At 41.4% G+C, this 26241-nt stretch overlaps 1 protein-coding gene across 2 annotated transcripts in view; it reads left to right on the top strand.

Annotated features, from left to right (window-relative positions):
- Positions 1-26241, top strand: part of LOC134356766 (metabotropic glutamate receptor 7-like) — an 854194-nt gene that overhangs the window by 229093 nt on the left and 598860 nt on the right. For both annotated transcript variants that reach the window (XM_063067868.1, XM_063067869.1), the window contains exon 2: positions 21652-21868. In XM_063067868.1, the coding sequence (XP_062923938.1) occupies positions 21652-21868 (217 nt within the window). The remainder of the gene's footprint in view (positions 1-21651; positions 21869-26241) is intronic.

Here is a 26241-nt window from a genome sequence, read left to right as displayed (position 1 = left end):
ACGTCATACTTTAGGCTGGCAAATGCGTAACTAACAAAATATGGGCAGTGTGTTGATCTATTTATGCTCTTAGACTCTTTACTGCTTATGCAGTCTCTTGGGATGGAGACTGACTTGCATCTTCTCTAGCTTTTTTGGCTTCTGAGATGATGGTTTAGGTGAGAATCAGGTTTAATATCATTGACATTGTGGAAACGGCAGACTTCCAGAGATGGGTTGGGAGGTGCTTTACAGCAGTGGTCCCCAACCTCCGGGCCGCAGACCGATACATTGCCGTGAAGAATGCAGGAGTGCAGTGGTAGCTGGAATGCACCCAGCACATCTTTAAGAAAAAAGCCGAAATAAGCAAGCTAATTAATTAGGTGCCGCCCGGCACGTAAATATGGGCCCAGATCAGAGATGACGCAGTCGGCAATTGTCTCTGATCTGGGCTGACATTTACGTGCCGGGCAGCACCTAATTAATTAGCTTGTTTATTTCGGCTTTTTTCTTAAAGATGTGCTGGGTGCGTTCCGGCTACCGCTGCATTCTTCGTGGCAATGTACCGGTCCGCGGCCCGGAGGTTGGGGACCACTGCTTTACAGGGAAGGTAAGTGCAAGGTTTGTGAGATGATTTGCTCCTTCCACTATTTACCCAGTGCCCAAGTGTGCTCCTGATATATGGGCTTGAGGTGCTCTGGAACTTTGAGCACATCCTTGTATCTTTTCCTCTATTGTTTGGTAATTTCTTCCTGTAACAGGGGTAACTAAATTCTATTGTTTCAAAGGTTGGCTTCTGCACGTGGTGTACCACCCACTGCCCACTGGGGCTGAGTGACTATGGCTTCAATGCTGCTGTTGATGGAGTGGGAGAGAACACTGATATTGTGCTTCCTGTAAATTTGGCAGATGGGGATATTTTCACAAGGGCATTTTGCGGACCCAACTGCTGCAGCTTATTCATGTTTCAGAAACACTTAAGTGCAGAGATCACTGGTATTTGGATTATTCAACTAGAGAACATGATTCGATAAAAAGGGATTTAAATTCTACAAAGATCATCAGCTGTTGTACATTGAAACTTTTGGCTTCATTTTGATAATTATGTGGAAGTCAAACCTTGAAACAAGACATAAGAGTAGAATTAGGCCATTCGGCCCATCGAGTCTGCTCCATAGTTAAAAGCACTGGCTTTCATTCTTGAAAGTAAATCAGTGAGTTGACATTAACTTTCAATGAATCTTAGCCTGTTCATGTACATCCACTAGCTTCCCTTTTGACAATGCATTTTCTTTAAAGAAACTATTTCCCCATTCAGTAACAATATTAACTTTGCCTGACTACATTGAACTTTTTCCAAATATCTTCATTTAAGAGCAGTTTCCAACATTTTCTCATTAAATTAACTAGCCAATAATTTCTCCCTTTTTTTTACAACAAAAGAGTGACATTTGTTTGTTTCCAGTTTAATGAAGCCTGTGTTCACAGGATATCATTCCAGCCTTCGAAGATATAATGTAACTCAGATATTCAATGAATAATGAAGATGATAGTACTGGACTTGAGGATTCAAATAGGTAAATGAATGGCAGATCAAATTTAACAGTGGGCTGTGAATAATCTGTTTGGAGGGTTAAAATTATATGTTCAAGGTGCAATTGAGTTTGGGAAGAAGAATGATAAGAAGTTATAAATATCTTATGATCCACTATTAAAGGACCTTATAGCTTTATAAATAGTGGCATGCATTTCCGAAGAATTTAGACGAATTATTCATGTAAATCTCAAATAAGGTATTGGACTAGCCCATACATTAGAAGTTGAAACCCTAGGCAGAGGAAAATTAATCTCCTTGAATTTTCCCCGTGATATTATATCGTGTGGCAACGTCACAGGAACTAGGGTGGCTCTCTGTCTCAGAAGATTAAAGGGAGATTTAAAGTGTTCTTCAGAATTGTCAAAGGTTTTACACAGAAAATCAGAAGAAATTGATTCCAGTGAAAGGAGGGAATGTAAACAGAGGTCACAGATATAATGCATTTGAAAATAGGAGGAAAACACATTTTGCATATGGAGATGTTATGTGCTGCAATGAACTGCCTTGAAGCTTGGTGAATGCATCTTTAATAGCAACATTCAGAAAGGATATGAATGTGCATTTCAAAGGAAATGAAATAAAAAGACAGGAGTAAAACTAATTGGATAACTCTTTCAAAGTATCAGCATGGTTACGGAACTGAATGGCCTCCTGGGTAGTATCATTCTATGAATCTCTGATTCTGCACAGCAGGCAAGGTCACTGATGCAGAATGAGTCAGATCCTGGAGAACTTGCAATATCCTTCATCTTTGCTGGAGTGAACGACTTCCAGAAAGGGAATAACATGACAAGTTTCCAGCCCACGTATCATTTCATATACAAGAACAACTGCCCTTGAACATGGCAAAACATATCAAAGGGTTTTCACAGAAACAAAATTGAATTGCATGTGACACTGTGCAAAATATGATGTTGTTAGGACAAATGATCAAATGCTTGATAACTTGGAAAGGACCAACATTCATGGTGAGGTTAAAACTGAGGCTGGTTGATGAGAACCCAAAAGTAAATTCACTCTGTGGGAGTGCTTAATGCTGATTATCATTTACCAGGCTACACTTTATTGACAGATGGAACAGACTGGTGCAAAGCTTGTCATGACAGCGCCCCGACGACTCTACCAGGAGTAAAGGGCGCAAGGAAGGAAGGAAGGACTTTATTGGAGCAATATTTAAATTCTCCTGTGGACCCCATTCTCGAGGGGACATATTTCAAATATCAAAGTAAATTTACTATCAACATACATATGTTATGATACGCTACCTTAAGATTTATTGTCTTGCAGGCATTCACAGGAAAAAAGAAATACAATAAAAAAATTATGAAAAACCATACATAAGCAGACCAAGACTGCAAAAGAAGACAAGCTGTGAAAATACAAAAGATAATTATTGAATACATGATTTGTAAAGAGTCCTTTAAGGTGCGTCTATAGATTGTAGGATCATTTCAAAGTTGTGGTGAGTGGAATTATCCACACCGGTTAGGTTCAGGAGCCTGATGATTGTGGTGTAATATCTGTTCCTGAATCTGGTGGTGTGGGGGGTTACGATGTCTTTACCTCCTTCCTGATGGTAGTAGTGAGAAGAGGGACTGGCCTGGATAGTACTGGTATTTGATGATGGATGCTGCTTTCTGGTAGCAGCACTTCATGTTAATGTACTCATTGGTGGGGAGGGCTTTGCCTGTGAAGAACTGGGCTCTATCCACCACTTTCTGTAGCCTTTTCTGTTCCTGGGCATTGGTGTTTCCACACAAGGCCATGATGCAATCAGTCAGGATACTCCCAATCCTACTGTGCATCTATAGAAGTAAGTCAAAGCTTTAGCTGACATGCCAAATCTAAACAAACTTTTAAGAAAGTTGAGGTGCTACCGTGATGCCACGTATGCTGATTCAGGGACTGAACCTTGTATATGTTAATGCCAAAGAGTTTAAAGGCACTGACCCTCTCCAACTATGTTCCTTTAATGAGCACTGACTCATGGACCTCCAGCTTCTTCCTCCTTTAGTGAATGATCAGCTCTTCAGTTTTGCTGGCATTGGGTGAGAGCTTTGGCACCAATCAACTAGATTTTCAATCTCCCTCCTATACTGGGATTTAAAGATTCAAAGTACATTTATTATCAGAAGATGTATGCAGCATACAACCCTGAGATTTGTCTCACCACAGACAGTCACGAAACAAAGAAAATCCTGGAACCCTGTTCAAAGAAACACATCGAACCCTCAATGCACAGGGGGAAAAAAAGAACAACTTATGCAAACAGTAAAAAAATGAATGCAAAAACACAGAATATAAAACATCATATCACAAGTCATTGAAGCAGTCATGGAACGTACAAGTTAATTCAGCTCAGTTCAGTTCAATTGAGTGCTGTGCCATTCATTGGCTGCAGACCACACTTCAAATAACGCTGCACAAAATAGTAATAAAAATAGAGTAACCAGGAACATCATAACGTGAACAACAGAGTCCAAAGCGTAAACTACAGCATTGAATGAGTGGGAGAGAGGGTCCAGCCACACCCAGGCACCTTCACGTGTGTGATCATCATTGGTCATAAATTAAGTGTAGTACTTATCACAGGGAAAACAGTGAGTGATTTTATTATGTGTTTTATTCATCTACAAGGCATAGGAGTAGAATTAGGCCATTTGGCCCTCTTGAATCTGCTCGCCAAATCGAATTATCAAAAATGGAACATGACTCACTGTGTTCAGGTGTGTTGGTGGAAGTTCCCTGACTACTAAGATTGTTTATTAAAATATAAAAATATATATAAAACTTTAACGTTTGAGTGTTTTTTCTGTATATAAAACAAATACCTAGTATTGTTGTGCTGATCATCATTACTGCATAAAAGTGAAAATCTCTTGTATTATGCATTTGCTGAGTGAACGAATTTGCCCTTTCAAATTAAGTATTGGATTGTTTCTGTTGGTGCCACATACTATAGACTAGTATATTTCTCCTGTGAATTCCTGGTTATGCTTGATCAGTTCAAGAAATGGAAGAAGGCAGCTTTTGCATTATAAATGCTTTGCACCAGGAATGCAGTCATGCATTGAATTTCTGGTTCAATTCCAAGCTCTGAAACAGCTAACAATAGCAACAAATATGTCTGTTTCTATGTGTTCATTCACACCAACACGATGCAAATCACAACCACATATAGTCTGGTTTAAGGGAGATTTTATATCTTGGGTCTTAAGCTAATTTATCTCATACCATTGAGCTAAATTGAACATTTCCTGATTTTAATCCATTTTGGGTGCACTTATAAATGTATTATAAGCTTATTGTAACATATTTTTGGCACCCAGAAAGACGTTAATCTCCACTTTAAAAAGTTTTCCGGGTTGTTTTAGTGGTAGGGCCTGATTACAGTGCTATCCACCAATCTGCCACCTATCAGATCACGCTGTTGGAGTTGTGGATACAGGTCAAACAAGGCTGGCCCTCCACATGCATTCTGAAGTAGGGGAGGGTATGGGTAAATTGTAATTCCTGGTGATGTACCTTAACCAGCATAATTCAGCTTGTAAGACTATTAATCACAGGACCAAAGGAAAATGGGCCATTCAGCCCTTCGAATCATTTCCAGTGTTTAGTAAGACCAAGACTGGAATGTATTTCTACTCCAGGCAACATTGCCTAATAAAAGGATACTGATTATTTTCATATTAAGTCCTTCGAACAAAGTAGTTTCTCCATTACCAGCCCACTGAATCTTTGTTTTAAGCATACACTTAAATTCTTAATCAATCTTTTAAAATCATAATTTAATAATTCTAAATCTTGAAATCACTTTTGTGACTTTGTGTTATAATGCATCTGAGGACAGTAAATTCTTCCTGTAGTAACTAGAAAAAAATGTTTCCGGATGTAGGCTCCACACTGCCAAAGCATTGCCTTCTACTGTTGCATGTGGCCAAGTGGTTATGGTGTTCGTCTAGTGGTCTGAAGGTTGCTAGTTCAAGCCTCAGCTGTGGCAGCGTGTTTGTGTCCTGGAGCAAGGCACTTAACCACACATTGCTCTAGTGTCTGTGCGAGGAGTGGTGCCCCACGCAGACTTCTAATCTGCGCCTTGTAAGGCATGAAAATGCCCGACGCAGGCCTCTCATGGTCTGAGTCGACGTTCCCTCCCCTCCCTGTTGCAGTTACCCTGAGGTAAATTAATGCATCAGCCTTTATCGGATCTTAATTATTTACATTGTCTTGCAAAAGTATTCAGACATCACAACTATTTTCCACATTTTGCTGTCTTATTTTCTAAATTTAAAATATATTGAAGTAGGAATTTTTGAGCATAATCTACAAAACATTATGCTTCATGTCAAATCAAAAGAAAAATTCTGAAACCTGTCAACGATTTACTAAAAATTAAAAACCCAAATTGTGAGGTTGAAAGAGTATTTGTTCCCTTTTAAATTACAATGCTAACTTTCCTCAGGTGCAATATAATGTAATACCTTTCCAATTCACCCAATTTGTTGATGTAGAAAATTGGAGGATCACCTGTTTTCAATGAATTCATAAGAATAAACACCGCTTCTCTCTGTGAGGCCCAACAGTATGGTAGATTTTCAACAGACGATGTCAAAATGAAGACAAAAGAACATACAAGGCGGCAAATCAGGGAACTGGTAATAGAAAAGCACCAATCTGGGGAAGGATACAAGACCATCTCAAAGGCACCGAACATTCCTTGGAGCTCAATGCAGTCCACTGTGGAAAATGTGAAAAAATATGATACCACAGTCATACTACCTAGGACAGGTTGCTCCTCTTAAACTTAATCACTGGAGAAGAATGATACTTGTAAGACAGGCTACTGTTATACCAACAGTCACTCTGAGTGAGCTGCTGAATTCAATGGCTGCAACTGGAGATGAAGTTCATGCCTCCACACTCTCTAAGGCTTTGCCAAAAAAGGGTATTTGTGGAAGAGTGGCAAGGAAGAAGCACTGACTTAAAGAAAAAAGCATGTCCTTGCCCATACAGAACTGGCAAAGAATCACTTAGAAGATACTGTAAAGATGTGGAAGAAGGTCTTGTGGTCGGATGAGACTAAAGTGGAATATTTTGGCCTCAACACCAAGCGGTACGTGTGGCATAAATCTAATACTGTGCATCAGCTTGTAACACCATCCCCACTGTAAGTATAGTGGAGGACTATGGGGATGCTTTTCAGCAGCGGGGACTAGAAAGATGGTCAGGATAGATGGGAAGATGAATGCTGCTAAATACGGAGAGATCCTGGATAAAAGCCTGCTAGTCTCTTCCGAAAAGCTTAAACTGGGGGCGAAGCTTGTCTTTAGCAAGACGACAACCCAAAACACACTGCCAGAACAACCATGGAGTGGCTTCAAATGAAGAAAATTGATGCCGTTGAGTGGCAGAGAACCCTAACATTAATCAGATTGAACGTCTCTGTCAAGAGCTCAAGATTTCTGTCCACTGCTGCTCCCCAAATAACCTAGTGCAACTTGAGCAATTCTGCAAGAAGGAGTGGGAAAATCTAGCTCCATCACATTGTGCAAAGCTAATAGAAACTTATCCAAAAAGTCCACTGGCTATAATAGCTGTGAGATGTGGTTCAACTAAGTACCGAGCAAAAGGGGATGAAGACTTTAAGACTGCTGACATTTCAGCTTCTGAATTTTTAGTTTTTCATGCTTTACAATTTTCTCTGTTTTCATTGGGCTCTACAATGAAAAAATGAAGCATGTGATTCACTGATGAAAATTCTCAGTTAAATTGAACAAAATCCCTGGTTGTAATACTCATTTATGTGAACAAGGGGTTGGGAGCTGAATACTTCTACAAAGCACTGAATGGTCTTTCTCCCATGTTTTTTGCTGTTCCATTATTCAAAATTCAAAGGTTTCAAAAGTACATTTAATGTCAGAGAAATGTACACAATATACATCCTGAAATTCTTTTTCTTCGCAGACATCCATGAAAACAGAGGAGTGCCCCAAAGAATGAATGACAATTAAATGTTAGAACCCCAAAGCCCCTCCCAGCTCCCACCACCCACACATAAGCAACAGCAAAGCGATGATCCCCCCCTCCCCCACCAGCAAAATAAAGCATCGGCTCCCCCACTGAGCACTCAAGTGTGTAGCACAGCATCAATAAAGACACAGACTTGCAGTTCCTCAAAGACTATTCATTCACCCGGTAATTCGACATACCACAGGCTCTCTCTCTCTCCCTAATAAGGGGAAAAAGGATGACCCCATTTCACAGTGAGAGGGAAGACATAACAAACAACTCAGTGATTTACATGTTAAAAGTCTGTTGTATTGCTTCTTCCGAGTTCTGTGCTCAAAGAACTCAGGTCCCTGAGCACACAGCCAGCAGCCAGCAAGCTGCTTTCGATCTTCCGTCTCCCACGACAAACCAATTTCCTGCAGGGGCACCGACCTTAAGTCTGCCCACCTCCAGAGCCACAAAACCCCGGAACCCTGACGGCGCGCTAGTCTTCTAGGCCACGTCCTAGGTATATTGAATAGCGGCCAGCCGTGAGACCCTGAGAGTGGGTCCCATTCCCACAAAGAACCAAAGTCAGCATGTAACTCTAGGTCAGGGTCTTCAAAAAAACACTGAAAGGGGAAAATAGAGATATTAAAGATAGAAATGGAGTTGTTCCTGAAGATGCAAGTAAAGGAGTCGCCGTTAGGTGCAATCATTCTCTTAAGCTCCACCCTTTCAAAGTAAATTTTTGTTATCAAAGTACATATGTCACCATATACTAGTCTGAAATTAATTTTCTTACAGGTATTCACAGTAGAAAAAATAAATAAATTTCAATCAATAAAAAACTGCACACAAAGAATAACAAACACCAAATGTGGAAAAGAAGATGAACTGTCCAAATACAAAAAATATATATTCCTCTTACTTATCATTTTTTGAATCCAAAATGAATATTTAAGGGGAGTAACAAAAACCGGTTAGCTGGGACTTCATGAAACTACTTTTCCACAAAATAACTGTACTGCTTTACAATTTAATTCCTATTGGTGATTGTAAAGGAATAATTAAAAAATTACTTTATTTATCAGTATGTTAAATTAGTTTTGTGTTATTATTATATCAGAAGACAGCAAAATCTCTGTTAACTTACTTTATGTCTTGTGTTCCTTGTTGCAATTGCTGTACCTGGTTGTCAGTATGATATAAAAGGGAGACAGTTTGGGGTTTATGTTGCCATTATGCATATTTTCAGCTCCATTAGCCAGAATTCACAGTCTGGTAAAGTAAAAGATGAGGTGGAAGTGTCCTGCCTCTGAGGGTTGGTGCAAATATATGATTTAAAAGCCCAGAATCAGACTCACGGTGTAATATTCACACAACGTAAATCTTCCCATCAGTTACCACTGTCACTAGTCTGATGACCTCTCCTTCCCAGCAGAGTAGAACTGGTGGGAAGCTGTAAAGTTCTCTGGAATAGCAAAGGCTGTGAAAATGTAGGAAGTTGTTGATGTCACATTCATTAAGTCTGTGCTATAAAATATCCTCTTGCTGTCAACACCTACGCGCATATCCTCTGTTATCTATAATTGCATAAAAATATCAGGAGAGCTCATGATTGCTTTTGTGTTCTGTCTTTTTTTTTTAGCCTTTTGTGCCCTCAGATGTTTGGTGTTTTGTCCAAGCTTTCATGCTCCAAATTTGGGTAGCTGACATCATTGTCGTTCTCTAAAATAATAGCAATTCACCAGAAAATATCTGCACACTTCTCATTAAAGAACTGCATTCCCAAGTGTTGACAAGCCTGTTCTCATATAGTAACGTACCAAATGCTGGACACACTCATCAGGTTAAGCAGCAATCTATGGAAGGAAATAAACAATCGATGTTTCAGATCGACACCATTCATCAGGACTGGAAAGGAAGGGGGAAGAAGTCAGAATGAGAAGGTGGAGGGAAGGAAAGAAATATAAGTTAGCAGGTAATAAGTTTGGGGTAAGGTGGGTGGGTGGGTGAAGCAAGAAGCCAAGAGGTGACAGGTGGAGGAGGTTAAAAAGTCCGAAGATGGAATCAGATAGGAGAGGAGAGTGGACCATGGAAGAAGGGGAAGGAGGAGGGAAACCAGAGGGAGGTGATGGGCAGGTGAAACGAAGAGTGAAAGGGGAACTAGAATGGGAAATGGGATAAAAAGAGGAGGAGGGAGGGATAAATTATTGAACGTTAATGAAATTGCTTCACCTAGTAGGATTGCTTGGGGTTGTGAGTGGCGCTGCAGTTGTAAGTGACGGGGCAAGTGTAGCACTTGTCATGACGGCAGGGATGTGCAGGGAGGAACTTATGAACAAGGGAGTCACATAGAGAGTGACCTCAACGGAAAGCAGGGGGTTGCGGGACAGAAAGATGTGTTTAGTGGTAGGAGATGGCAGTTTTTACAGTGAATGATCTGCTGGATCTGAAGGCTCATGGGGTGGTAGGCAAGTACAAGGGAAACCTAACTCTGTTATGATTGCGAGAGGGTGAAGTGAGGGCAGATATCTAGGGAAATGGAGGAGATTCTAGTGAGGCAGCATCGATGGTGGTGGCAGGGAAACCCCATTCATTGAAACAAAGACATATCAGATGTTCCAGAAAGAAAATCCTCATCTGAGAACAGATGAGATAGAGGAAATGAGAGAATGAAATAGCATTTTTACAAATGATAGGGTGAGAAGAAATATAATCAAGTCTCCTATAGAGTCAACCCTGCAGAAACTGTTGTTGTAAATAATACCTAAATTAATTAGGAAAATAATGAATAATTAAAAACATACTTAAATGATGCATAACAGGAAATATTTTCAGTTACTGACAGACATAGCAACAGACTCATAATAACTAAAAGTTATTTCATGAACTGAATAGTTAGTAAATTCCTGATGTTGTTAGTTACCCTGTTGATTATGCTTTGGCTGCAGTTACTGAACTTGATAAATAAGAAACATTGGAACGTTGCCTTAATTTTGAGCTTTTCAGTTTTCATGAAATCTTTGGTTATTGTCAGATGTAATGGATAACCTGTAGAATCGGGACCATATTACGATGACATTACTTTTGCTCTCAATAATTTATTGAAAAGTTTTTGGCACATTTTTTAATAATGCTAAAACTAGGTAGACATCAATGTTTCCTTTTCAACAGTACTCTGAATTTGGGTAATTGAAAATACGTTAGGAAACGTCATCTATAAAAATGCATTTATTTGTTTATATTGTAGAGTAGTCAGTTTCAAAAGAGAATTAAAATCAGTTAAAAGTTGTCCGTTGAAGTCCTAGTATCTAGTAAGGATGAAGCTTAAGATCCGAGACATGAGTGCAATTGGTTTAAGTTCGTCATGATTAATTTGATCCAGAAGCATGGTCACAGATCTTAAAATAACATGTACTTTTGGAACATATAATTTGCTTTGTGCATGACATACCATCTTCATATATGTGGAGTTGTCTGATTGCAAGTCAATTTTGCTAAAAATGCCAGAGTAGGACCCAAGCCTGTGTGTTTTTGTTGATTGAATTAAACCATATTGATCTAGCTGTATTGGAACTAAATTCATCCGTTAGATCCCTGATCTCAACAGGATAAACAGTTCAATAATGTTATAATACTCTCTGATTTGAATCGTAACTTTCATCTTGATACTGTCTTCTGTTGTGTGGAAATGCTACTGGAGTGAGAGAGTTCAGATTCACCTTCTTCAAAGCTGAAGGGTTTTTGACCTGAAGCACTAATCGTGTTTCTCACCCCATAGATGCTGCCTGAACCTGAATGTGTCTGGCATTATTTTGTTTTCAAAACTTTGGTAGGCAGTAAGTTGCATTTTTGGTTCAATTAACAACAATTGGAGTGTTAGAACTGTTGAGGCTGGTGAGATTTGCAACTGCTGTTATGCAATTGTATTTGCAGAACAGAAAAAATGGATCAGATGTTAAAGGTACATCTTGGTATCCACCTGCAGTTGCCAGCTATTTTCACTCCTTGCTTGAACCTCTCGCATTGAAAGAGAAAGGAGAAGACAAAGAAGGAACGGATGACAGAGGCTACGATGGAAAGATAATATTACTCAGACAATGTGTACAACCTTGGGGGATCTTAGAGAGGCAGTTTCCAACAAGAAGGCTTGGTGTGCAGGTGCTCATGAGGCCACAAAGAATCGGACTCAACGACTGAACAACAGCAAATTCAGACACTTAACAGTTAAAGATAGAGTAAATAATTACTAAAAATAGTTTATTTTTAAAAATCATAATTAACCAAAAACACAGAAAATTGCAACCAATAAGCTAAATAGAATTTACTAAAACAAATGGAACTTGACCACTTTATTTTCTTTTCCATAGCCCTGCTGAATCCTCTGTAATGAATTGGCCAATAGATCTTGCAACATGTCTAACGTTATGCAGGATCTGAGAGCTGATGCTCCAGTGTGAACGCTAAGCAATCTTGATGCTATCAAGCTCTGCCACTGGGCTTCTTGAGGAGTCCAGCAATGAAGAATTGTGAAAGATGTGCCTACTTAAACTATAAAGCAAGTTAGTGTCTTCTGCCTTTGACCACGCATGTGGAAATCACAATTTCACTAGCGTTTACTGGCAAGATCCAATTGTAAAATGCAATTCACAAGTTTTTGTTTGGAGGTGATTGTGTGCAGTGTACGTTAAACTTCAATTTTCACAAACTCGCCTTCAGTACGTCCTCTATGTCCCTCCTTCTGCCACCTTACTCTTTTCTTTTTGGATTATCCTAATTTAAGAACCTGACTCAAACAAAAGAAAATTTGCAGATGCTGGAAATCCAAGCAACACACACAAAATGCTAGAGGAACTTAGCAGGCCAGGCAGCATCTATGGAAAAGAGTACAGTCGATGCTTTGGGCCAAGACCCTTCAGCAGGACTCCTCCAGTATTTTGTGTGTGTTGTGAAGAACCTGACTACTTGCTTCAAGGTATAACATATTTTTGTTAAGGATGTGGAGCTACAAGGAGTCAATGATGCAGAGTTATTAAACAAAAGGGTGAATGGCTTGTTCTTCTATTTCACTGAGTGGCTGTTCTGTTCTAGCTTGTGTTACAGGTACATCTGTGATTTCATTATAAAAGGCAGCATGCATAAAAGAGAAATTATCATGAACCTTCACTAAATACTGTTTTGATTTCTATTAGAGTATTATCTTCAATTCTGTTTATTACATTATCAGGAAAAATATTAGAGAACCCAGAAGAGATTTATGGGACGGATTCCTGTCTAAGGGACTACAGTCACTAGGACAGATGATAAAGACTGGGGATACATTCAGTGGAGAAGACTGAGGAGTGATTTGACAGATGTATGTATATAAAAGGAACAGTCTACATAAAATGGATTGTAGGAAGTTGTTCACTTTGATGTTGAGAAGTAAAGGTCATAGTTATAAAATAAAGTGAAGAGAATTAAGAATGAATTAGGAAAGTAATTTTTACATTGGTTGGAACCTGCATTGCATGACGAAAACCAACTTCCTCCAGGATCAATGAAGTATGACTATGACTATGACTATGACTATGATTATGACTATTTCCTGGAGATGTGGAGGCAGGTGCTATTATGACCTTCAAATGGCAATTGGGTAAATGTATAGTATAAAATAAGTTGCAAGAAATGATTGAGGTATGAAATGAGTGAATTGCTCTGCTAGTGTGTTTTGAGGGCATAATCTGCTTCTTTGCTATAACTGTGTGTCATTGTCTAACTAAAAGGGAGCTTACAGGCTGGTTACTATCCATCTCCCCTCTATTCATGGTCACTGATCATATTGTCTTTGAAATGGCAGTCAGAAGCATGGAAGACAGAAACAGGTGAATTGATTATGGGGAGCAGGGACATGGCAGACCAATTGAATAATTACTTTGGTTCTGTCTTCAATAAGGAGGACATAAATAATCTTCCAGAAATTGTAGGGGACAGAGGGTCCAGTGAGATGGAGGAACTGAGGGAAATACATGTTAGTAGGGAAGTGGTGTTAGGTAAATTGCAGGGATTAAAGGCAGATAAATCCCCAGGGCCAGATGGTCTGCATCCCAGAGTGCTTAAGGAAGTAGCCCAAGAAATAGTGGATGCATTAGTGATAATATTTCAAAACTCTTTAGATTCTGGACTAGTTCCTGAGGATTGGAGGGTGGCTAATGTAACCCCACTTTTTAAAAAAGGAGGGAGAAAGAAACTGGGGAATTATAGACCGGTTAGTCTAACATCGGTGATGGGGAAACTGCTAGAGTCAGTTATCAAAGATGTGATAACAGCACATTTGGAAAGCGGTGAAATCATCGGACAAAGTCAGCATGGATTTGTGAAGGGAAAATCATGTCTGACGAATCTCATAGAATTTTTTGAGGATGTAACTAGTAGAGTGGATAGGTGAGAACCAGTGGATGTGGTATATTTGGATTTTCAGAAGACTTTTGACAAGGTCCCACACAGGAGATTAGTGTGCAAACTTAAAGCATATGGTATTGGGGGTAAGGTATTGATGTGGATAGAGAATTGGTTGGCAGGCAGGAAGCAAAGAGTGGGAGTAAACGGAACCTTTTCAGAATGGCAGGCAGTGACTAGTGGGGTACCGCAAGGCTCAGTGCTGGGACCCCAGTTGTTTACAATATATATTAATGACTTGGATGAGGGAATTAAATGCAGCATCTCCAAGTTTGCGGATGACACGAAGCTGGGCGGCAGTGTTAGCTGTGAGGAGGATGCTAAGAGGATGCAGGGTGATTTGGATAGGTTAGGTGAGTGGGAAAATTCTTGGCAGATGCAATTTAATGTGGATAAATGTGAGGTTATCCACTTTGGTGGCAAGAACAGGAAAACAGATTATTATCTGAATGGTGGCCGATTAGGAAAAGGGGAGGTGCAACGAGACCTGGGTGTCATTATACACCAGTCATTGAAAGTGGGCATGCAGGTACAGCAGGTGGTGAAAAAGGCGAATGGTATGCTGGCATTTATAGCAAGAGGATTCGAGTACAGGAGCAGGGAGGTACTACTGCAGTTGTACAAGGTGAGACAACACCTGGAGTATTGTGTGCAGTTTTGGTCCCCTAATCTGAGGAAGGACATCCTTGCCATAGAGGGAGTACAAAGAATGTTCATCAGATTGATTCCTGGAATGGCAGGACTTTCATATGATGAAAGACTGGATGAGCTAGGCTTATACTCGTTGGAATTTAGAAGATTGAGGAGGGATCTTATTGAAACGTATAAAATCCTAAAGGGATTGGACAGGCTAGATGCAGGAAGATTGTTCCCGATGTTGGAGAAGTCCAGAACGAGGGGTCACAGTTTGAGGATAAAGGGAAAGCCTTTTAGGACTGAGATTAGGAAAAACTTCTTCACACAGAGAGTGGTGAATCTGTGGAATTCTCTGCCACAGGAAACAGTTGAGGCCAGTTCATTGGCTATATTTAAGAGGGAGTTAGATATGGCCCTAGTGGCTAAAGGGATCAGGGGGTATGGAGGGAAGGCCGGTACAGGGTTCTGAGTTGGATGATCAGCCATGATCATACTGAATGACGGTGCAGGCTCGAAGGGCCAAATGGCCTACTCCTGCACCTATTTTCTATGTTTCTATGTTTAACAACCCCAGGTTAAAGGGGGCAATTATTGCACATTTTGAGACATATACATCCGAGTACGTCAACATTGCTAAAGTTAGTGCAGACTGAAGATTAAATTTGAAATCTTATTTGTCTCTGGCGGGTGTTCTTGAAGCTTCATAAGTTTCTTCACTGCTCACTATCAAATCTTTCAGCCAAATGTGAAGGGTGCTTTCTATGTCCTTAGTCATGTCTCAAAGAACTGTACATTCAAATAGTGGAGATTATTGCCAATTTGTCTGCAACAAGGCCTCTAAACAGCAGGGATCAAATGGCTGGTATGTGTTGTTACGAGAATACACATGAAATTAAGATGTTTGCTGGCCTGGGCTAGCATCAGTGGCATCAGCAGTTGGTCTGCCACCTGCCCTCAGGGGAAGGAGAGATAAGGAACAATGGAGCAGCGTCTGGAGATGTGTAATGAAGGGATGTGGGAGGAAGAGCTGTCTGGAGCGGCTCCCCCCTTTGAAGCCTGAACTGTTTGAAGTGATGGACAGGCGATACCCCAGCAGGGGGATAAAAAGGGACAGGTTCGCTAAGACAGACACACACGCCACCCGAGGTAACGAGACCCTGGAAGCGGTGCGCTTCTCACGAGTGGGTGAGAAGTCCCAGACAACGACAAGGGTGGAAAGGTACGATCAGCGGGAACCCGGTGTGTGTCCGCCCTTGCCTGGGTGCCGGGTTCACTGCAGAGGATCGACCGCATCTGGAGGAGGGGTCACAGTCGGTGACCTCAGGTGACATCACCAAGGACCTGCCCAAAAGCTGTTTGTGAGCCATCCCGCTGGTCTGTGAGTGAAGCCGTTCTGAATGATCAGTTGTTCCTATTCTGTCTCTCTTCCCCCACATTGTCCACCGCCATGGCAACGATTACTGCGAACTGAACTACTAAACTGGACTGAACTTTGAGTCATTTTGAAATTGGTCATTTACCCCTAGACAACGATAGAGCTTGATTGATGCTGTTATCTTAATTCTGTGCACATGTGTGTTTATCATCACTGAACTGTTGCATTTATTATCCTTTCGATTACTGTGTTGCTTGTTTCTGTAATAAAACTTTCTTAGTTCTAGTACTCCAGACTCCAACTGAGTGATCCATTTCTGCTGGTTTGGCAACCCAGTTACGGGGTACGTAACATAAGTGGGGTTCTCGTCCGCGATTTTGAACGCTAAATTTGGGACGGAGTAAATTGATTGGGTTAAAATTCCCGAAAGAAAGAAAAGACAAACAGCAGAAATGGAGGTTGAGGAATTTATAAAGGCGCCGACCTTGGAGGCATTAGAGGATGCCAGGAAATCGGAATTGATAGCTGTGGCAAAACGGGTGAATCTTGCTAAGGTGAAGTCGACAATGAGGAGAGAGGAGATACACAGAGCTATTGTAGAGCACTATGTATCTAAAGGTGTGTTTCCCCAAGGTGAGCTGGGGGAGGTGTCTATTGAAAAACCTGCTGGAGACGCGGTACAGGTACAGCTTGAAAAACTGAGACTCGAGCACGAGTTCCGGGTACGGCAGTTAGAAAGGCAGGAGAAAGAGAGAGAGTTAGAAAGGCAGGAGAAAGAGAGAGAGTTAGAAAGGCAGGAGAAAGAGAGAGAGTTAGAAAGGCAGGAGAAAGAGAGAGAGTTAGAAAGGCGGGAGAGAGAGAAAGAGGTAGAAAGGCAAGAGAGAGAAAGACAGTTGGAGAGAGAAGAGAGAGAGAGGGACAGACAGTTGGAGAGAGAAGAGAGAGAGAGGGACAGACAGTTGGAGAGAGAGGAGAAACAGAGGGAAAGGGAATTTGAGCTGGAGAAGTTAAAGATAAGGGCCGAGCAGGGGCTCGTGCCGAACCAAGGTGGAGGGTTCCGGGCGACCCAGGAGGTTAGGCTGGTTCCCCCATTTGACGATACCGATGTGGATCGGTACTTTCTCCACTTCGAAAAAGTAGCTATAAGTCAGGAATGGCCGAGGGATAAGTGGGTTGTCTTACTTCAGAGTGTACTGAAAGGGAAAGCCCAACAAGCTTACTCCGCTTTATCCCCGGAAGATGCCCAGAAGTATGAGGTGGTGAAGGAGGCCATCCTCAGGACTTATGAGTTGGTCCCGGAGGCATACCGGCAGAGGTTCCGGAATGCGAGGAAGCGGTGGGACCGCACGTATTTGGAGTTTGCTCGTGAGATGCAAACATATTGTGAGCGTTGGTGCGCCTCGAAAGGGGTAGAGGGGGATTACGACAGACTGCTGCAACTGGTTCTGATTGAGCAGTTTAAAGGTTGTGTCCCTGAGGGTATGAGACCCTACCTCGATGAGAAAGAGGCAGCCACGTTAGCCGCAACTGCTAAGTTAGCGGATGAGTATGCGTTGACGCATAAAATGAAGGTTGCCCCGAGTAAAGGCTACCAGAAGGGTAGTCAGGACGGCGGGGAGAGTCCACCGGAAAAGTCAGAAAGTAAGCCGGGGACTAGTGAAAAGGATAAGGTAGACCGGGAGCAGTCTGGTAGGAAGTCTCCTGGGGTCGTCTGTTATAATTGTGGGAAAGTCGGACACTTTGCGTCCAGGTGCTTTGCCCCAAGGAAGGAGACGGGGAAAGGAAAAGCGGAAATTTTGAATGGCTGTATCGAGCTGTTAAGCGAACCGCTAGGGAAGGACAGGTCTGAAAAAGTCCAGGAAGGGCGCGAGAGGTTTATCTCGGCCGGACTGGTGTCAGTGAAAAAGAGGTTAAAACCAGTTCCAGTGCGGATCTGGAGAGACACGGGAGCGTGTCAGTCACTAATACTGAAGAGTGTATTAGAGTTTAGCTCAGAGACCCAGACTGGGGAGGTAGAGGTCAAAGGTGTTGGGGAAGGGACAGAGTCAGTCCCTTTGCACCAGATACATTTACAGAGCAACCTGGTCTCTGGACTAGTCACGATCGGGGTGAGGTCCGAATTACCGATGAAAGACGTGGAAGTCTTGCTCGGTAATGACATCGCCGGAGGAATCGTGTTCCCAGTCGTGAGATTGACGGGTCAGCCTGCCAGCATGGAGCGGGGCGCCCGCGATGGTGAATTTGGCTGAAACATTTCTGCCAACCTTGTATGAGACAGGGTGTAGTGAGATAAGAGGTAGTGAGGGAGCTGGGACGGACGTAGCAGTAGCCAGGAAAGAATTTGTGCAGACGCAAGAGCGAGACGAGGGGCTGATGGTTTTGGCCGAGACAGCTCTCTCTGACACAGCCTTGACAAGGGAACTAGTAGGCTATTGTGCGGATGAGGAAGTGCTAAGGAAGAAAGGGAAATCAAGTACAGCATCCGCAGATGAGGAATGGGGGGTGGTGCAAAAGAGTTATGGGGATGAGGTTTTTAACATGGCCCACGAGGTACCCCCCGGTGGACATTTTGCGGTGCTGGAGGAAACAGTTGGTGGAATCATGAAAGAGAGTTACCGGCTGCCCAGGGGGAAAAATGTTATTGATCATGACCGACGCGAACTGAGACGGTCACCGGCTTTTGATATGCTAACAAACCTAGTCGGTGTTAGCGTGGAAATCAATGAAGCTAGGGGCCCCTTGATAAGAGGAAAAAACCATTTTGAAAAGATTAGGATGGGATCGGTCAGATGGGAGAAGGCTATTGTTTTGGCCAGGTCTACTGATAAGGTCTCTCCCTTAATCCCCGAAGGAGTAATTAAACGACTCGCACCCATGTGTTTGATTGTCCCGAGGAAATGCAAAGAACTGGGACGTTGGGTTATGTCGGTTACAATAGGGCGGCCAAGCAAACAACACCCATATTTTTCGAGTAATTCAGTGACTAAAGGGCTGATGAACACAGAGGTGTGTATTGGCAATTTAACACGGCTGTCTGAAGCCAGCTTGATAGTGAACCTTGGAAAAAATGAATTCGGCCACGCGAATGTCACTTACCTGGGAATTGTGGTGACACAGGGGCAGCTGGCAGTGATGCAAGCTACAGTGCAGGCTATCGCTGACCTCCCAACCCCGACAGACAAGAGGGCCCTCAGAAGGCTTTTGGAGATGGTGGGGTACTGCAGGAAGTTTTGCAATAACTCTGCGGTCAATACCCGTCCCCCTCCTACTAAGCCCTTGCGAGAGAAAATTGAGTCGGAATGGGACGACCCTTGTTGTTGTGGTCCGGGACAAAAACCAAATGAGAGGTTACATTGGTCGCAATTCATCAGTGTTTTTGGCCACTATGAAGTTTGCTGAGTTGGAGCCTGGTCTAAGGGATTATTAATAACACGTGTAAAAGGAACAGAAAATGTGATGACTGTCTGTCAAGGTGTTGACAGCTTCAAATTCTCTGTATTAGCTAAATAACTGTTAAAGATGTATATTGTGTAGGTATCAGATAATGTAGTCATGTTTGTAATTTTTACCTCCCGGTAAAAATCCTTAAAGGGGGGAAGTGTTACGAGAATACACATGAAATTAAGATGTTTGCTGGCCTGGGCTAGCATCAGTGGCATCAGCAGTTGGTCTGCCACCTGCCCTCAGGGGAAGGAGAGATAAGGAACAATGGAGCAGCGTCTGGAGATGTGTAATGAAGGGATGTGGGAGGAAGAGCTGTCTGGAGCGGCTCCCCCCTTTGAAGCCTGAACTGTTTGAAGTGATGGACAGGCGATACCCCAGCAGGGGGATAAAAAGGGACAGGTTCGCTAAGACAGACACACACGCCACCCGAGGTAACGAGACCCTGGAAGCGGTGCGCTTCTCACGAGTGGGTGAGAAGTCCCAGACAACGACAAGGGTGGAAAGGTACGATCAGCGGGAACCCGGTGTGTGTCCGCCCTTGCCTGGGTGCCGGGTTCACTGCAGAGGATCGACCGCATCTGGAGGAGGGGTCACAGTCGGTGACCTCAGGTGACATCACCAAGGACCTGCCCAAAAGCTGTTTGTGAGCCATCCCGCTGGTCTGTGAGTGAAGCCGTTCTGAATGATCAGTTGTTCCTATTCTGTCTCTCTTCCCCCACATTGTCCACCGCCATGGCAACGATTACTGCGAACTGAACTACTAAACTGGACTGAACTTTGAGTCATTTTGAAATTGGTCATTTACCCCTAGACAACGATAGAGCTTGATTGATGCTGTTATCTTAATTCTGTGCACATGTGTGTTTATCATCACTGAACTGTTGCATTTATTATCCTTTCGATTACTGTGTTGCTTGTTTCTGTAATAAAACTTTCTTAGTTCTAGTACTCCAGACTCCAACTGAGTGATCCATTTCTGCTGGTTTGGCAACCCAGTTACGGGGTACGTAACAGTGTGAATTGGGAAAGAAAACTTGAATTTATTAAGGGTAATTTATATCCATTTAAGACTATAGAACAAGCATGGAACTCCTGGCTTTCTGTTTTATCCAACAAAAGATGCGCATAACTTTGAACTGGCAATCTCATCCAAAGAAAATTCAGTCCTGATGAAGGGTCTCAGCCTGGAATGTCAACCATTTATTCCTCTGCATAGATGCTGGCTAGCCTGCTGAGTTCATCCAGCATTTTGTGTGTGTTGCTCAAGATTGCCAGCATCTTCAGAATCACTTGTGTCAAAGAAAGTCCACACTTGGTTTACTAATTGGCTTGAGGGAGGAAATGTAATTTGATCTATATGTGACTCCAGAGCCACCAGTGCAGCTGACTCATTCTTTCCTCATCATAGGGATGTAGAATTCACCGGTCCTGTCCTGTCCATATTCTGTGAAGAAATCGAAAAAGTGCTTCACTCCCTCAGTAATATTACAAATTATGAAAATCAAAATGTAGGTTTATTTTCTATTTCAATAGAATTATTTCTGAAAACATTGCATTTTATTGTGAGATAGAACCAATAATTGCCATTTTTGACATCCTCATGGTTCTTAATTAGCAATGTTACCATTTATGGCACAATACCACTGCCTACACTTACTTCTTTTCTGGTTTTGGGTCTGCTATTGGTGAAAATTCTTTTCCAGTCTTGCTGAGGGATGGATTTCTGGCCAGATTCAGAAACACTGCTGTTCCCTTACTGATGGCAGGTCTTCAAGCCAAAGTACCTTTTGGAGTTGCAGTCATCCATTGCAGCTGACTATGCTGTTTATTCCAATATGTCTCTCTCAAAAGAAACGGAGTCTTATACTGTATGTTCAAACCAATTTTCCTTTAGTCACATCATTCCCCCTGACTAAAATACCGGCCTTCATATTTCTTCACTGTTAGTTGCCTCTGTTTGGGAATGGCAAAAGTTCTTACAGTCAATGGTCTGCCTTCATGTTCAGTCAAGTAGAAAAATGAATTGCATCAATCATTATAACTTGATTATCATGATTGACTTCACTTCCTCCTTCAGTGCATATTTATCTTGCCTAAAAGTGAAGTTTCTGAAAATTAAGATGCAAAGTAGCAATTGCACTTTCCATGCTGAATGAATGATTAGTTTTTTTTCTTCTTTCTTTTTCTTCAGATTCCACAGATCAGTTATGCCTCCACTGCACCCGAGTTGAGTGATAACAGCAGCTATGCCTTCTTCTCACGCGTTGTTCCTCCGGATTCCTACCAGACTCAGGCCATGGTGGACATAGTGAAAGCTATGGGGTGGAATTATGTGTCTACTTTAGCTTCAGAAGGGAGCTACGGGGAGAGTGGAGTGGAGGCGTTTGTGCAGGTCTCCAGGGAAGCTGGTAAGAGCATGCAAGTGCAGTTCAGCGCATAATACTAATTCATCCGTGGAGCACCAATCCAATTTCATTAAATGTTGCTTATGGTTACGGAGTGCTGTTCAATCTTAATCAAATTTTTGTGCCTTTTGTCACTTTAGTTCACAGTAATAGCACAAAGCTGAACTGAGTGGTGGTGTAAAATGGGTACAGAAAAGTGAATGCTTACATTATCAAATTATTGAATTCCTCAATAGCTATTCACATGCAACTCTAACCCTAACCCATTGTACAGGAACAGACAGACTCAATTGCAAAGCTGCCTTTTAGACCCAACTCAATATCCCTGTCACTTGAAGTAATCCAATCTCAGTGGAGCACAAGATTTTGATTGAGCGCGGGGTTGGTTAGAATTGTGTCTGAAGTTAGGGAGTAGTATGGAGATGAGTATATAGGTGGTGCCTGGTTTAATTCCTGTCCATTTACTTTGCACTGAACACACAGCTACATATGCACTGGGGGCAATATCAGTATCCCCACACCATGGTCTGGTGGTAGGTTTTGTCCATTTATCAAAACCTCAGTCCAGCCATTACCCTATCACAACTTGTCTGTACTGGTTGGCAGAGTGTCTCTGAGATTCAACATCATTAGCATTTCAGGTTGACAATTACATTCAGCAGAACACTTCTCTTGAATCTGGTTTGTGAACTGAGTATTGGTGTTGTGTTTTATTCAGACGACAATGCATGATAATTTTGGAAAGTGCAATTTCTCCTCTGATCTCAGTCCACTAGCAATAGATATTAGGTTCATGGCTTTCCCAGAGGTGTCTTGGGGTTAAGCATCTTGCTGTGTATGTCATGGGTGAAGATAATGGAGCAGAAGAAGAGGACAAACAGTTGGCAAGCTCCTATTAGAGGAGTATGCCAGGCTCAGATCTGGAGGTTTATTCAATGACTGCTGAGGAAAACGTGACAGGTGCCTGTCAACGCTTGGATATGACAGTGAGGTAATGGGTGTTATGGTAACCTAGTGGTGAGCACATTGCTTTACAGCACTTGTGACCTGGGTTTGATTCCTGCTGTGTCTGTAAGGAATTTGTATGATCTGCCTGCCTTAGCTTCCTTTGGGTACTCCAGTTTCCTCATACAATCCAAAGATGTACCACTAGGGTTAGTAAGTCTTGGACATGCTATGTTGGCGTTGGAAGCGTCATGACATTTGTGGGCTGCCCAGCACAATCCTCACCGATTTGATTTGATGCAAGCAATACATTTCATTGTATGTTTTGATATGTACAAGTGATAAACAGAGATAATATTTAATCTAACAAATCCCTAGCAGAAGATGGTCAGAAAATATTGAAAATACCTTGGAGAGCAGAGCATGACTGCAGAGTAAAATAGTGACAATCAAAATTCTGGTAGAAGTGTGTTAAATTCAGAACACAATGCTACCAGTGGTGGGGCGAGTGAAAGGCAATATTAAGGAATAAAGATGCACATTAGTTCAGACCTCGCTCAGAAATTCCTAGGAGACAGAAGGCTCGGGATGTGTTTCCAATCACAAGACTCAGTGCAATAAAATAGATTCTAGAAATAATTTATTTTGAGAGATTATACGCAGATAGACCAAAATAATGCTTCTTCACTTCTTTTCAGGAGTGTAGCTATTTTCCCATGAGATCAATTATTGCCATTGTGATTAGGGCAAATAATCTATTGTCATCAACAATTTGGTGCTCAGGATTTTGCCTGTGCCTCTTGAGAGTTTTTACATGACAATGCAACACTGAAGCAGCAATCAACACTATTTGTTACAGTAATTCGCAACAAGCCAGTTTTGCCCCAGTCTTGTCAAATCAGAAGCATTTGATATAAAATTTAAAACTCTTTGAAAAGCATTGTATCACCTTAAGTAACTATAATTAACTAGGAGAATTGAGTGTGTTTAGATCAAGCTGGAAGTGATGAGTGATCCTTCTAGTGTCTACTTCTTGAATCAATTGCTATTTCATTAATTTAGATATGAAATGTACCTGTCATCCGTAATACAACATTCCATATTGATCCTCAAATCTGCTCTTTAATCAGTATGATATTTACAATGAGTTTCCTTCACTTAATGATCTATTTAATAGAGACACACTTTGAAAGGAATTTGTATTTGAAGAAATATTTGAAACTCAGCTCTTCACTTTCATTTTTGCATAACAAGGAAAAAGAATGATTCCTTCTATCTAGTAATTATATTCACAGTAAATGACAGTTGGAAAAAATTGGTTAGCTAATTAATTTACATGGCATTGCTGATGTTGTTGAGGGACTTAAGTTATGAATAGAGACTACAATATTTTCCCAAGACTAGAATGTTTTAAGAGGAGATATGATATTGAAGTTCAACATTTTTAAGAAAGAAATGTTAGAAGCACGACTAAGGAAATTGGCAGACACAGCAGATAACGAGGTGAAGAAAGCTATTTGCTGGCGCAACTCGAATCTATGTGTAAAACGTGGCCTGAAAATGTAGTGGAGCAGCTTCAATGATAAGTTCAAGAAGGGAAATTGGGTAAGTGCTTGAAGCAGGCAGGAAAAATTAGTGGGTTTTGGGATTAGAACCAGGAAATGTGAATAAATAGATAACTCTTTCAATGAACCAGGTCAATGATAATGAACTTGTGCGAATGAGTGATTGATTCCCTTGAATTTCTGCATGGATGAGTCAAATAAATTAACTTATCCCAGGACCGAAGATGCCAGGAATTCCCGGCAAGCTGGGTGGTATCAATGGAGAGAAAAAACGGTCTATGTTTCAGGTTGGTGACGTTTGACTAAACCTAGCCGGAGGTAAGAATTCAATGCTGTAAATGAGGAAAGCAATGTCTTCCTTCGCATCTATTCTCATTTATCTTCTTTTATTTGCATCCCTGAAGAGGTAAACTGAAACTTAAGAAACCTTCACATCCTCTCTCAGCCACCCTAGGTCAGGCTACTTTTATTGCCATATGCACAAGTACAATGAGGTACAGTTACAAAGTTACTGTTACATGCTTTCAGCAGCATCACAGGCACACAGATTCTGATGACACACAGAATATAAATTATATATTAATTGTAGAAATGTTTGTGGGGGGGGGGGGTGGTGGAAAGACTGCAAACCAAGACATGTGCAAAACCACTTACGCTCGTCAGTCTCTCGTGATCTTCACCTTAGCACAGGTATGTCCTTTGCTCTCTCCACTTTTTCCCTTTCTCTAAAATTTGAAGTGTTACTTCTTCCTAATTCTAATGAAAGGTCATTGACCTGAAACATTGACTCTGTTTCTCTTTCCACAGATGCTGCCCGACTTGCTGAATATTTCTTGCTCATTCTGTTTATATTTCAGATATTCTGAATCTGCAGATTTTTTGCTTTTCCCATAACTTATTCCAAATGGAATGATCTATTAAGGTACTCCTGCATGGTTTTGTATGGTGATCCCTCATATACAAGTCCCTTCAGTTAGTGACCCAGCAATTGGTGGACACAATCATCACTCTTGAATGCAGTAACAGCCACTGTAATCATGCAGTATTTGAAATTTAGGCATCCCACCCCAGGGAATATAGAGAAAAGTTAACATCCTAGCTGAGATCATCTGATTCATCAACTCAGACTTTATGGAGTGCTTTGTCTAGAAATGCCTTGACTTGCTGGGAGACAGTGGCCAGGTTGAAAATATGAACACAGTCACAGAATGCATAGTGCCTATCATAATCAGATTCGACTACAATGGCATAAAAGATGGCATTCTTGGAAAGCTTGCTCTTAAATCCTAATTTCTGATGCATTCAGCAAACTCAGACCAATGCCAACATTTTACTAGGGTTTCTCATTTGTAACACAGAGTGAGTTGCTTTAGGAGTAGAGAGGATTGTTCATGGTTTCATTTCATGTCAATTACATTTCTATCAATTTTCAGTTAAAATATCAGGTGTAGCAAAGCTAAACTAAACTAGAATGTGAGTATTGAGTAATTTAGTTAACAAGCAGACACTAATTGCATATGGTATGACTACCTAAAGAAGTGGTGACCTGCTATCTTGAACCACTGCAGTTCATGTAAAAGTACTGACTGAGCATTATTTGATTGGGAGGTGTAAGATTCTGATTTGTGATACTGAAGTAATTATCTTTATTCAAGTTTAAGCAAATGTTAATCTGCAGATAGTGATTTTGCCATGTAGTAAATATACAGTTTCATGTAATCTGGGGTCCAGTAATATTGGTTAATACAATTTTAACTATTTTATCCTGCTCTCTGCTTTTTTTACAAAGTAGCTTTGTGTGGAAATTGCCAAGGTATATATGTACCTGAAGAGAAAATCAGCACAAAAATACTTCTTTTCTTTGTT

Source organism: Mobula hypostoma, chromosome 15 (genome assembly GCF_963921235.1).
Source record: "Mobula hypostoma chromosome 15, sMobHyp1.1, whole genome shotgun sequence".
NCBI classification, from domain to species: Eukaryota; Metazoa; Chordata; class Chondrichthyes; order Myliobatiformes; family Myliobatidae; genus Mobula; species Mobula hypostoma.
The sequence above is the reverse complement of the archived record's forward strand: the minus strand, read 5'-3'. Positions and strand labels throughout refer to the sequence as shown.